The sequence below is a fragment of the Vombatus ursinus genome, unplaced genomic scaffold (genome assembly GCF_900497805.2).
Source record: "Vombatus ursinus unplaced genomic scaffold, bare-nosed wombat genome assembly UNPS02014797.1, whole genome shotgun sequence".
Classification (NCBI taxonomy): domain Eukaryota; kingdom Metazoa; phylum Chordata; class Mammalia; order Diprotodontia; family Vombatidae; genus Vombatus; species Vombatus ursinus.
In genome coordinates this window covers 17681355-17694551 of record NW_020954575.1, presented here as the reverse complement: position 1 = coordinate 17694551, position 13197 = coordinate 17681355, and the positions used below count along the sequence as shown (strand labels likewise).

At 43.0% G+C, this 13197-nt stretch overlaps 1 protein-coding gene across 1 annotated transcript; it reads right to left on the bottom strand.

Moving 5' to 3' along the window:
* Positions 1-2671: 2671 nt before the first annotated feature.
* KRT35 (keratin 35) lies at positions 2672-8152 on the bottom strand. The gene is made up of 7 exons (XM_027870569.1): positions 7617-8152; positions 6274-6356; positions 5231-5387; positions 4984-5145; positions 4755-4880; positions 3341-3561; positions 2672-3187 (listed from the first exon to the last, which is right to left on the bottom strand). Exons 1-7 carry the CDS (start codon positions 8085-8087, stop codon positions 3040-3042), a joined length of 1368 nt encoding a protein of 455 aa, XP_027726370.1. The 5' UTR covers positions 8088-8152; the 3' UTR covers positions 2672-3039.
* Between the last annotated feature and the right edge of the window lie 5045 nt (positions 8153-13197).

The following is a 13197-nucleotide window of genomic DNA, read 5'->3' as shown; positions in this document are numbered from 1 at the left end:
GAAGAAGAAGAAGAAGAAGAAGAAGAAGAAGAAGAAGAAGAAGAAGACAGATGGCTGGCACAGAAAGTGATGAAAGAAGCTACTTATAGTGAACAGAATACAGAAGCTGGTAGAATCTGAAGCTAATGAGAGGAAGAGTTTGATTGGAGGAGAATACTGGCTGGTAGCCAGTTGGAGAAAAGCAGAATCCTCCCACTGTGTGGCAAGAGCTAATTGGGCTTACTGCCCTCTAGGGCCATGTAGTCTGAGAGGGTAAATCTCACAAGGGTGTCTGTGTTGCTTTTTACCACCCTCTCCAGCTTAAGAGAGAGGTAAGAAGGCAAAAGACAGGATTTATAGTTGTGCTAGAAGCTATGAAGATCTTTTTTTTGCTAAAAAGAACTTAAGCCTTGCTCAGTAAGGGTAGCTATGTGCTGGAAGCACTTGGCACTACTTTGGTGACCCATTGATAGTAGAGAAGAGGTTTTTCCTAGAAGGACAACTGTGAAGACCAGGAAGGGAGCAGAAAGATAGATAGCAAGGAAGCCTTTTTGCCCAGCAGGTGTGGGTTTGTGGTTTGAACTGTTCCATAAAGATATCAAAGAATTTCCCCAGGTACTGGGATTTCCCTCCTCACATGACTCAATGCTCAGTTTCTTTAAATGTAAGTTCACTCCACTCCCACACCCACCAAACATCTTGTACATCAGTGGAAAAGTGTGACCCAGGTTTACGTGTAGACTGAAATGTTTTGATTTTCTTTCCTACTTTTGTCTTATACTGAGTAAACATAATGGCCATTTGACCTTTTGCCATCTAATGAATAAATGTTATAATTATTCTTGCTTTCGCTGTATTATTCAGTAAATGTTTCATGTTCAAGAGTCAATGGTATCATTGTGACTGGCTTTTGTAGATGGGAAGCATACTCATTGGGACTCAGGAGTTACAATGGCAAGGAATAGAAGTATATCAACCTCTCCCATGATATTGCTGCTTTTTTTTCCACAACATCTCTTGGATACACATCCTTAGATACACATTCACAGAAAGATTTAGTCTAGATACAATTTAGTCTTGTACAGCTGTCTAGATTCAGAAGTGGTTAAATACCTGGGCTCAAAGACTATTGGTTAAGAGAGAATTGTAGCAAATCTAGAGAAACCTGTCCCTCCCATATTAACTAGCAAATACCTGAAAATAGCCACAGAAAAACCAATGATAAAGAAATATGAAAAGATCCAGAACCAAGCCCCTCTATCCAGTCTAAAAGAGCAAAGGACAAAGCCAGCTCCTGATTGAGGATCAGGCAAACAAGAGAAAAAGACTAGTCAAGCACTGAACCACATGAGGCCACCAAGAGACTAAGACAAAAACCAAGGATTGGGGGGCAGCTAGGTGGCGCAGTGAATAGAGCACTGGCCCTGAAGTCAGGAGGACCTGAGTTCAAATCTGGCCTCAGACCAGAGTTAGCTGCGTGACCCTGGGCAAGTCACTTAACCCCAATTGCCTAAAATAAAAAAAAAATAACCAGGATTGAAGCAAAGGGTAGAACCTAATATCAGTTACCTTATCTAGACCAGCAGTGACATTAAGATTATGGAAATGGGGGCAGCTAGGTGGCGCAATAGATAGAGCTCCGGCCTTGGAGTCAGGAGGACCTGAGTTCAAATTTGACTTCAGATATGGAACACTTAACTAACTGTGTGACCCTGGGCAAGTCACTTAATCCCAATTGCCTCACCAAAAAAACAAAACAAAAAAAAAAAGATTATGGAGACGACAGGACCAAACAAGATCAACCCAACCTATCCAAGTGAGTTGGAGGGGACTGGTGGCCCAAGCACAAAATTCCAAGGCCTGAGGCTGAAAATATAAATAAAAAGAATAAAACACAAAAAACTACTGGTTAAGAGACATACAAAAGATAAGCCCAGAAGGAGAAAATAACCCCACAACTACGAACAGAGCTTCAGAGTGTGACTTGACCACAAAGACTACAAAAGTGAAAAGAAGAAATGAAATGAAAGATAAAAAGTGAAATAAGAAATGAAATGAGAGTTTGGGGAGGAAAACATTGATTGATTGACTAATGTTCATTGAACTGAATTGTTTATTCTCTGCATCTAGAAATCATTTCTCTAGCAGTTCAAAGTGAAACACTTCCATCCCTCTGCTGAATTCACATCCTACAGCTTGGGAAGCATCGCAGGGTGAGGCTATCCTTTGGCATAAGAGAAGTGCTTTCTCTTCGTGCTGTAAGTGGGAAAATAGTGTTTGAAAATACTGCTTCTCACATCCCATGAATAACTAAACTCTAGTTGACTCACCCCAGTTATTCTAAGAGAGATATCATGATTCTAGTTGGAATGAGTCCAGGACACACTGAACCAGAGGTTGTCCCCTGAAAGGGGGTCTGAAGAAAAACAAAAACTCTTTCACACTGATTTGGACAAAGGAGAAAAATTGCTGAGTTTTAGCCAGGGAAAGACCACAGAAGAAACAGTGAAGAGTGGTCTCACTCCACAGAGGCCAGATCTGTATCCCCCTCTCCCACTCCCCCATCCACAACATTTTGGGCAAGCCTTGTGATTCATCCATTTACATGCAATAATCTTTCGGCTTTCAAATAGCTCTTAGGAATAAACCAAATAAACAAACAGAGTAGCCACTGTGAAAGCAGGGCATGAGATGCCAGAGCAAAATCACCTTTATTAGCCAGCTAACAAAAGCACTCCTGTGTATTTCGGTATCTATTTTGAACAGTGTCCAGAAGCAAAATACGATACAGGAGACATCCTGAGAACAAAGACCATGACACCCACTGAAATATTGAAATGATGAGGAGTTGAGACCTTCAAGAAAACCCAGCCTTAGGGACTGATTTAGAGTAAATCTTTTGAAAAAAAAAACTTTTTATATTTTAGCCTTTCCCAAAAGTGGGTTCAGGACCAAGGACCTTGTGCTATACCCCAGAAGAGCAGGATTGTGATTGAGCGTTTTCCATCAAACAGACACCCTGAAATAAAGGATCCTGAAGCTTCTCTGAGCAGCCTGACTTCAGTATCGGCCCCCAGGGCAGGGCACACAGACTGTACGTGGTCCACAGACTGTGCGGGGCACACTGGGGCTGCAGGAAACAGTTGTGGGGCAGGGGAGGCAGGGCTTGCAGGGTGAGAAATCAGGGGTACAGGGGTTACAGGGGAGCCTAAGGCAAAGAAAAAGACAGAAGAGTTAGTGTCATTATTCAATTAATCCTTTTTCAAAACTTAAATCAATAACCTAGGGGAAGAGAAAGGCAGAACTTTGTAAATGGTATTGGGGCAAAATGGACAGTTGCCTGTCCCTCGAGGATACTTACTTGCAGTCTTCACTCTCCAGTAGGCCCCGGTATGTGGAGATTTCACATTCCAGTCGGGCCTTAACATCCAAGAGGACCTTATATTCCTGGTTCTGACGTTCCAGGTCAGAGCGGATGTCAGTCAGCTGAGATTCGATGCTCCCAATCATGCACTGCATCTGGGACAGCTGGGAACTATAGCGACCTTCTGTTTCTGCCAAGGTTGACTCCAAAGCATCTCTCTAGGGAAGGAAAAGATGAGTTTAAGGGAAGCTACCATCTGTGTGGTTTTGATGATCTATTCATTCATTTCCATTTGACAGGCATTATTCATGCAACTCCATTCAATTAAGTCCCTGCTATGCGAGAGGCAGTGTAGTACAGTGCCTCAAGGGCTGGTTTTGGAGTTAGAAAATCCTGGGTTAGAGTCCTGACACAAACTAGTAAGTGGCCTGGGGAAGTCATGCAACTTCACCATGCCTTGAGGCAACTCTGTAATGCTATCAATTATAAAAGAGTCCCTGATCTGCATCAATGGATGGTTTGCATATTAATGGTCTGGAGGTGATCAAGGTGCAACTGTTTATGTGCTGGCTGCTGGGGAAGAGGCAACTGAGAAGGTACTAAGGGCCAGTCATAGAGGAATAGGTGTGATTTCACTGCCCTATGGAACTCCCCATGAAGAAGCTCTCTCTAGAAAGGAAAATTGACACTTTCTTTTCCACTTGTAATCTTAGAGAATGCCTGGAGCTGTGAAAGGTTAACTATTTCCCCACTCAGCAGCATGAGTCAGAAATGGGTCCTGAACCCAGGTCTTCCTGGCTCCAAGGCTACCCCCCAATCCCCTATGCCTTGCTCTCTCATTTGGTACAGACTAAGCAAATTTTCCCATGCCTGAGGTTCCAGAATCCAGAAATGGAAAATCTGGGAGAGTGAAAGGACCTGGCAGCTCACCTGGCCAGGGACAATAGAACGGATTTGCCAAATAATGAGGCACTGGCAAGGTTGCACTAAGTTGGCACACACTAGATTGGAAATCCAAATAAGCATCTCGTTTGAGATCAGTCCATTCTTCTCCATGTGTCACCAACCCCTGCAACCTAGATAGTATCTCGTCTGTTTCCTGACATCTGTGAGTAACTAGTAATTACTCATAAGCTTTATCTGTTCACTCACTTACATAAACACAGAAACCATTGCTGGGACTTGTCTATTCCTCCTGGGCCTTGAGTCTACAATCACTGTGTGTTTTACACAAAATTTAAGATTTGGGCTCAGGTTGTCATCCACATTCCTTTGCCTGAGGCCCTTGACTCCCAGAGAAGCCCAAATCCTGGGATATTTACTGCGTTTTATACAAGGCAAAGAGTTAGGGGAGGGAACACTTATGTCTCTGTGCAGCTAGATTTTAGAGGGTCTCAGGGGTGCTGCTCACCAGGCTGTTCTGGGCCTGCAGCTCAATCTCCAGGGAGTTGACCGTGCGTCTCAGCTCGATGATCTCTGACTGGCAGCTCTGCAGCTGTTCTGAGCTGGATACCACCTGCTGATTCAGCTCCTCTGTCTGAAACACCCCACCCCACCCCAAAGGACTGGGTCAAGAGACAATCACTGGGCACCAGAGGTGCTGAGAAGCCAGAGCTGCCAATGAGTGTCTGGTCACCTACCTGGGTGTTGAACCAATCCTCAGCATCTCTGCGGTTGTTCTCCACCAGTGTCTCATACTGACATCTCATGTCATCCAGCACACGGTTCAGGTCAACAGGAGGGGCACAGTCCACCTCTATGTTGAGCCGGTCTCCAAGTTGACAGCGTAAGGCATTCACTTCCTGGGGGGGTAGAGGGGAGAGAAACAAGTATAACCCAAAGACCTCACATATTCTGACTAATCCAGCCTCAAAGGTTGGTCTTTACCTCCTCGTGATTCTTCTTGAGACAGAGTAGCTCCTCCTTCAGGGACTCCACCTGGGCCTCCAGGTCGGCCTTGCACAGGGTTAAATCATCCAGGATCCTGCGCAGGCCATTGATGTCGGCCTCCACCAGCTGGCGCAGGGACACCTCAGTCTCATACCTGTGTACATGAAGCAGTCCCAGGAATCAGCCAGCAGAGTGATGCAAGATAAAATGCCTGTCTCATAGACCTAGAGGTGTAAAGGACCTCAGAGACCACCTTCCTTGCTTAACAGATGAGGAAACAGAGGCTCAGAAAAGATAATCTGTCCAAGATCATACAAGTAAGCTTCAGAGGCAGGATTTGAATCCAGATCTTCTGAATTCAGCCACTTGGCTCTTCCCACTATGTCATCTTGCCTCCAATTTGGAGATTAAAAATCAATATACTTCTACCTGTACTGGTGGTACTTCATAGGCTCATAAATCTAGAATGAGAAGGGACCCAGACACTGCTTAAAGCTAAGACTCAACCTTTCTTTGTGTCGTGGACCCCTTTGGCAAGCCAGTGAAACCTATGGACCCATTCTCAGGACAATGTTTTTAAATGCATCAAATAAAATGCATAGGATTAAATCTATTGAAATAAATCTATTTTTGAATAAATCTATTTTATCTATTTACTTTTTGAATAAATGTATTTTATAGAAATAAATCTATTTTTCCCATCCAAGTTCATAGCCCTCCTGAAATTTACCAATGAATTCCTCTTTCCATGGACCTCAACTTAAGAATTGTTCATCTAACCCAACCTCTGCATTTTACAGATAAAGAAACTGAGACCCAACACAGTTGAGTCTTTCCTAAAACACATGGATAGTAAGGATCAGAGTCAAGATTTAAACCCAGATTCTCTAACCCCAAAGCCAGTAGACTTTCCACTATACTCATCCCAAGTTTCTATCCAAAACACTTAGTTGTATCATTATTAGTGTCCTGGTTCTAACAGGCAGGTGGGAGGATATCTAGGGATAAGGCCAGTTCCCTGACCCTTCCAGAAAACTTACTTGGTTCTGAAATCATCCGCAGCCAGCTTAGCATTGTCAATCTGCACCACCAGCCTGGCGTTCTCTGCCTTGGTACACAGAGTCTGGAAACAAAAGTGCAAAATAAATTAATGAATGAGTGAATGAGCCTCAGAAATACTGAGAGGTAGAAGCCAGACAAAAATGGATCAGGCTCCTTCCAGGGCATTTCATTCCAGGCTCCTGGAGAACAAGATTTTCATCTAACTCAAAGGCAAGAGGAAAGAGTCTAAGTGTCCTCCAGAATCTGATTTTTTTTTCTGCTTGCATATATCTCTTAGTAACCATAAATTCAAAGAACATAGGCTGAGGAGAGAGAAAACGTCTTTATGGAGGCAATGTAGTACAGTGGAAAGGGTGCCATGTTTAATGAGGGCCTAAGTTCAAATTCTGGATCTGATGCTTACTTGCCTAAAGGCAGTTAGGTGGTACAGTGGATACAATGCTGGGCCTAGAGTCAGAAAGACTTGAATTCAAACCAGGACTCAGACACTTACTATGTGACCCTTGGCAAATCATTTAACCTCTGTCTAGCCCTGTTTCCTCAACTGTAAAATGGGGCTAATAACAGCACCTACTTTCCAGAGTTGTTGTGAGGATTAAATAAGATAATATTTGTAAAGTACTTAGCACAGTGCCTGGCACACAGTGGGCATTTAATAAATGTTTATGTCTTTCCTTCTTTTCTTCTGTTCTTTCGTCCTTCTATCTTTTCTTCCTTTCTTTTTTCCTTCCTTTCTTTTCTACTTCCTTCTTTCCTTCCTTCTTACCTTCCTACCTTTTTTCTTTCCTTCTTTCCCTTTTTTCCTTCCTTCCTTTCTTTTACTTATTATCTGTGGGACTTTAGGCAAATTTCTAATCTTGTTGTTCAGTCGTTTCAGTCATGTCCAATTCTTTGTAACCCCATTTGGGGTTTTCTTGGCATACTAGAGTAGTGTGCCATTTCCTTCTCCACCTTATTTTACAGATGAGAAAACTGAGACAAACAGAGATAAGTAACTTGCCCAGGGTCACACATCTAGTAAAGGTCTGAGGCTAGATTTGAACTCATAAGGATGAGGCTTCCTGATTCCAAGCCCAGTGCTCTATGGGCTTCGATTTCCTTATCAGTAAAAATGAAAGAGTTAGACTAAGGTCCCTTTCAGCTCTAAATCTAGGCTCCCATGATCCCAAGTTCAGTGTGCATGCCCTTCCTGGTCTGAGTGAAGGTTAGGAGGAAATCTTTTATGTGGTATCTCCTGGGTTATCAGAAGACACCAATTCCAACCTGTATGGAAGCACATCTCCAAGGTATAGTGATAGCACATTGATATCTAGGCTCTTACCTTCTTCTGGAGCTCCTCAATGGTCCTAAAATAGGACTGGTAGTCAGGGCACATGTAAGGGACTTGCTGTTCACACCATTCCCGGATCCTGCCCTCCAGATCTGCATTCTCCTGCTCCAACTGGCGCACCTTCTCCAAGTAGTTGGCCAGGCGGTCATTCAAAAACTGCATGGTTTCCTTCTCATTGCCATTGAGGATGCCCTCACCAAACCAGCCTCCAATCCCAGAATAGCTGGAAGAGAACCCACTAGTGGGAGGGCAAAAAGCAGGCAGCCAGCTAGCGGTCCTACACCTGGGTCTGCTTAGGCCAACAGAGCAGGTTGAGAAGCTTCGGCCCCCATGAGAGAGACTTGGGAGCTTACACGAGCTGCTAGAGTATACCGTGGACATTCGTGTGGATCCCCCACTTGCCCCATACAGACCCTTGAGAGAGCCAGAAGACAAGGCAGTTTTGTAGCCCTGGGAAGCCATTGTACAGGTACAATGTTGCTTGTGGATCAGGGTAAGCAGGTCCCCCAGATCCTGAAAGCCCTTTCCTGGCTCTGGCTCTTATATCCCCATACCAGTGGGCGTTGGCATGTTACAAAGAGTTTTCTTCTCATTAAAGTTAATGCTAAATTTCTAGCAGAACATCTCATTAGTCTGTTATTTAGCTACTCATGAACCTTGCCTTGCCTCATAAAAAACATTCTCCGTTTGGTTGACTGCTAAGTCAAGACTCATCTCTCCCACTCCATGTCGCTGGGATAAGAGTCTCAGTCTAATTCTTCAAAGGGACCTGTCATCAGAGCCCAGACCTCAGTCTCATTAACCAAGCGTGGGAGCCAGAATCTAGAAACTGGCATCCATTCCCTTACTTTCACCAGCTATTTCTCCTTTTATGAGCCCTAGAGCATGGAGGCTTCTGGGCTAGCTCCAGCCTAGCCACCAGGACATCACCTTGGCAGTTAACATTTGGTTTTACCAAGGCAGAAACCCTAGGAGCAAGGAGAAGAAATGCTGAAGGCTCTTCGGTGACCTAGCAGAACCCTGGAGCAGACCCTACTTCTGAGGACCTTCTATCACCACAAGACCTGATCTAGTTAGTGAGGGAAGGTCAGGAGTAGTTGTGGACTTCATGGCAGCTCTAACAGAAAGGCAGCTAGGTAAAGTGGTGGATGGAGTACTAGTCTTGGAGTCAGGAAGACCTAAGTTCAAATCCTGCTTCAGATATCTATTAGCTATGTGACCCTGAGTATGTCACTTAATTTCTCTGTGCCTCAGTTTTACTCCTCTACAAAACAGGGCTAATCATAGAACATATCTCACAGAGTTGTTCTGAGGACCAAATGAGAAAATATATGTAAAATGCTTTGCAAGCTTTAAAGCCCTATATAAATGCTAGCTATTGTTATTCATGTAAAAGGTTCTCTCATATGAAAATTACCTATGCCAATTTCCATCAGCATGAAATTTTTAAATAAATATTTTAGTGATGCTTTTTAAAAACACTACTATCACTTCTCAATGATGCCGCCATCCCCCATGGAACCTTTCTGTAGGCAACTACAAGGCACGGTGGATAGAGCACTGGGCCTGGAGTCAAGAAGAGCTGAGTTCAAATATGACTTCTGACATGTACTGTTTGACCCTAGACAGATCACTCAACTGCTATATGCCTTAGTTTCCTCAACTGTAAAGTGAAGATAATAATAGCATCAAACTCCCAGGGCTGTTGTACGAATGAAATGAGATATTTTTAAGTGCCTGGCACACAGTAGGTGCTTAATAAATGCTTGTTTTCTCTCTTTCTACTTAACCAAAAAAAGGCATCATTAAGCAGAAGAAACTAACACATTGGTCTCGTTCCATACCTGGAGTCTATACTCTTCTCTGTCAAGAAGAGAAAAGCATGGTTCACAGCCAATCATCTGGAATTAATACTGGCCATTGCATTGATCTGTGTCCTGAAGTCTCTCATTTTTTCTTTATGTTATTGTGATCATCTAATAATTCATTCTCCTGGCTCTACTTACTTAACTCTCACACTTTCTGAGGGAAGCTATATAGTCTCTTCTCTCTGGTTGGTAATCTAAGTATACTATTTCTTTGAGGCGATGGATATTTTTGTTTCAGAGACTTTCAAGAGATTCCACCTGACCATTGATGATCTGGTTTGAACTTATTTTTTTTCCAGACTTACTGCACATTACTCCTCTTCTGACACTGAACATTCTAGCAAAACAATGTCTCTACTCAGTATTTCATCTCCTACGTCCATGCCTTTGCATAGGCAGTACCCCTTGCCTGAAATGAACTTCCTCCTCACCCCAGTCTCTGAGACTCCCTAGTTTCCTTCCAGGCTCAACTAACACAATATCTCCTTATAGGAAGTGTTTCCTGATCTCTTAGCAATTAGTACTTTCTCCCTCCTCAATTTCATATATAATATTTATATTTTACATATTATTTTATATTATATATCACATAATAAATTATAAATATAAAATTAATTATATTCTGTTTTGTTATATATTATTATTATTATGTATTTCTACATGTATGTTTACACATTTTATTTCCCTCAGCTCCTTCAGAGTAGGAATTTTTTTGTTGTTTTGTCCTTGTATCCTCAGTACCCAGTAGCACCTTGCTCACAGTGGGCACCTAATATATGTTTATTGCCTTGGATTAAATTACAACATAGAGCTACACATTTGCTACAGCATGTAAGTGACTGAATGAAACTGAGAAAGTTTCAAGAAGAAAGTATGATGTAATAGAGAATGTTAAACTAAGACTCAGGCCACCTGGGTTCTAGTGACATTTCTGACACCAACTAGCTGCATGTCTTAAGGCAAGTCATCACTCCCCTTTCAGTCTTGGTTTCTTCATTTCTAAAAAGAAAGGGTTGTACTAAATGATCTCAAAGATACCTTCTAACTCTATACTTAAGAAATTTTTTTTCCTAAAACAGAAAAATCAATCTGTATTTTGAGGGTAAGAGGATAAAAGGGCTCATAAAAATAAACTTAGAGAACGTCAGAGACCTTCAAGTTGATCTAAGCCGATTTCTTACAGATTAGGAAACTGAGTCTACTATTACCACTACTAGCTAAAATGAGAGGGGGAGAGAGGGGAGAGAGAGAGAGGGAGGGAGAGAGAGAGCATTTATTAAGTGCTTACTATGTTATGTTCCAGGCACTATTAGCTCTTGAAGGTTTGCAAAGCACTTTTCATATATTATCTCAATTGATCCTCACAAAAATCCTGGGAGGTACATGCTATTATTATCCCCATTTTACAGTTAAGGAAATTGAGGTGGAAAGAATTTAAGTGGTTTTCCCAGGGAAACATAACTAGTAAGTATTTGAAACAGGAATTGAACCAAGAGCTTCCTGACTCCAGGTCAATGCTCTATCCACTAAGCCACCTAGCTGCCCCCAAAGGAGGTAAGTGATTTGCCCCAGGTTGCACAGATTATACGTGACAAAGTCAGGACAAAAACCCTAGCAGGTCTTCTGAATAGAGTGTTCTATTTATCATGTCTCAGTGTCTCCTCTAGTGGAAATGGAACAGAGTGGAGAGGAATCAGTGGATATGGAGAAAGGAGTCTACAATTGAGCCACTAATTTCATGAGTGACCCATCGTGGGGTTTGGAATTATTTTATCTTTCTGTTAAGACATATGCTGTCTTCCTATAACTAAGTCCTGCCCTGATCCCAGGATGCTGGAACAAGTCATTATTGACAGTCCAAGGAAAAAGATGAGCTTTGTCAAGTCCAACAATGGAAAAATCACTGCCTCACCCTGGCATCTGTCTGTCCCCAATCAGGGTTTGACACTGATTTGTTGTGATGAGACTCTCATTGCTAAGCAACTGTTGGTTATATGTTTAGGAGAATTTTGAGCACACAGAACACATTCCCAAAAGAGCCCCCTGTTTGAAGCAGTGTTCAGGGGCCTCATGAGTCAACATGTCATCCCGGTGCCCCAGAGGTCCAGGGAAAGAGCACCACAGCACATTGGATACAACCGCAGGGTTTTGATTGAGCGCCAGCTACCTCTCATCACTGGAAATATATCTGAGCAAAAGGACGCCACTGAGACGGAGACCAGAGAGAGCTCTGATGTTGTTTTCATTCACCATGCATGTGAGAACAGGTCCCTTCTCCATCCCTTGGAGGCCTCCATGGGGTAGACACTCTAGAATGAGCAAGACAGCTTCTCTTTTGACCCCAGTACTCATGAGACATCAAGGCAGAGAAAATCCTGGAGGAGTTTGGGAAAAGCCAGTGCTATTTTCAGGACCCTCCTTGTCAGATGTTCCCAGAAGAAAAAGTAATTTGGGCAGAAATTAGCTTCTTATATAGATTTCCCTGCCTAGTAAAAGTGAGCTGCTCAGAAGGAGTTTCTGCTGAGGGGAAAGGGGTGGGGTGAGGAATCAGCATTAATGTCTTGCCATCTCCCCTCTGCCTATTCAAATCCTACCTATCCTGGAGGAAGGCATTAGAGGTCATGAGAAATCCTAGCTGCTCAGTAGGATAGAAATAAGGACTGCACCTGTGATTTCCTTAGTATAGGGGAACTTCCTGAACAAGAAACTCCCTCTACCCAAACCATTATTACCAATCATTATCTTTCCCCAAACACCTCCTCTCTCTCCCAAACTTGCCTATTACTGTCAAAGACAAGGCATCCAGGCTGACAATCTCCAAGTCATTCTCAGGTCCGGTCACGTCCTTACCCTCCATATCCACTCTGTCTGCAAGTCTTGTTTCTACTTTCACATCTTGTGTATATGCGCCCATCTCTCCACTCACACAGCCACCACCCTGGGGCAGGCTCTCATCACCTCACACCTAGACTATTGCAATAACCTGCGAGTTGGTCTTCCTGCCACAAATCTCTTCCCAGTCTAGTCATCCTCCATTCAGGTGTCAAAGTGATTTTCCTAAAGCACAGATCTGACAATGCTACCCTCCCTACTAAATAAATTCTAGTGGTTCCCTATTATCTCCAAGATCAAATAGAAAATCTTCATTTGGTTTTTAAAGCCCCTAACAAGCTGCCCCCCTCCTGCCATTCCAGTCTTTTAATGCTTTACTCCATACTTTTTATACTTCAAACATCCAGTATCTTCACACAGGACGCTCTCTTTCCCAACTCTGTGCCCTTTCACTGACTGTTCCCCATATCTGAAATGTTCTCCCTTCTCCCTTCTACCTCTTGGCTTTCCTAGCTTCTTTCAAGACTCAGTTCATTGCCCTCTATAAGAAGCCTTCCCTGTCCTTAATGCTAGTGCCTTCCTGAGATTATCTCCCATTTGCACTGTACATGTCTTGTATGAATATGGTTGATTTCATATAGTCTCCTCCATTACAGTGCTATGGAAAAGCTAGCATTTATTCTTAAGGGAAGGGACTCTGCTTTTGCCTTTCTTTGTTGCCGCAGTGCTTAGCACGTAGTAAGCATTTTTGACAATTGATTTCCAATGTAGTTCAGCACCTTCTCTGCATCATACAGAGTTTCCTAGGATGCTAAGAGATTAAATGACAGAGAGGAGAGGAGAGGAGAGGAGAGGAGAGGAGAGGAGAGGAG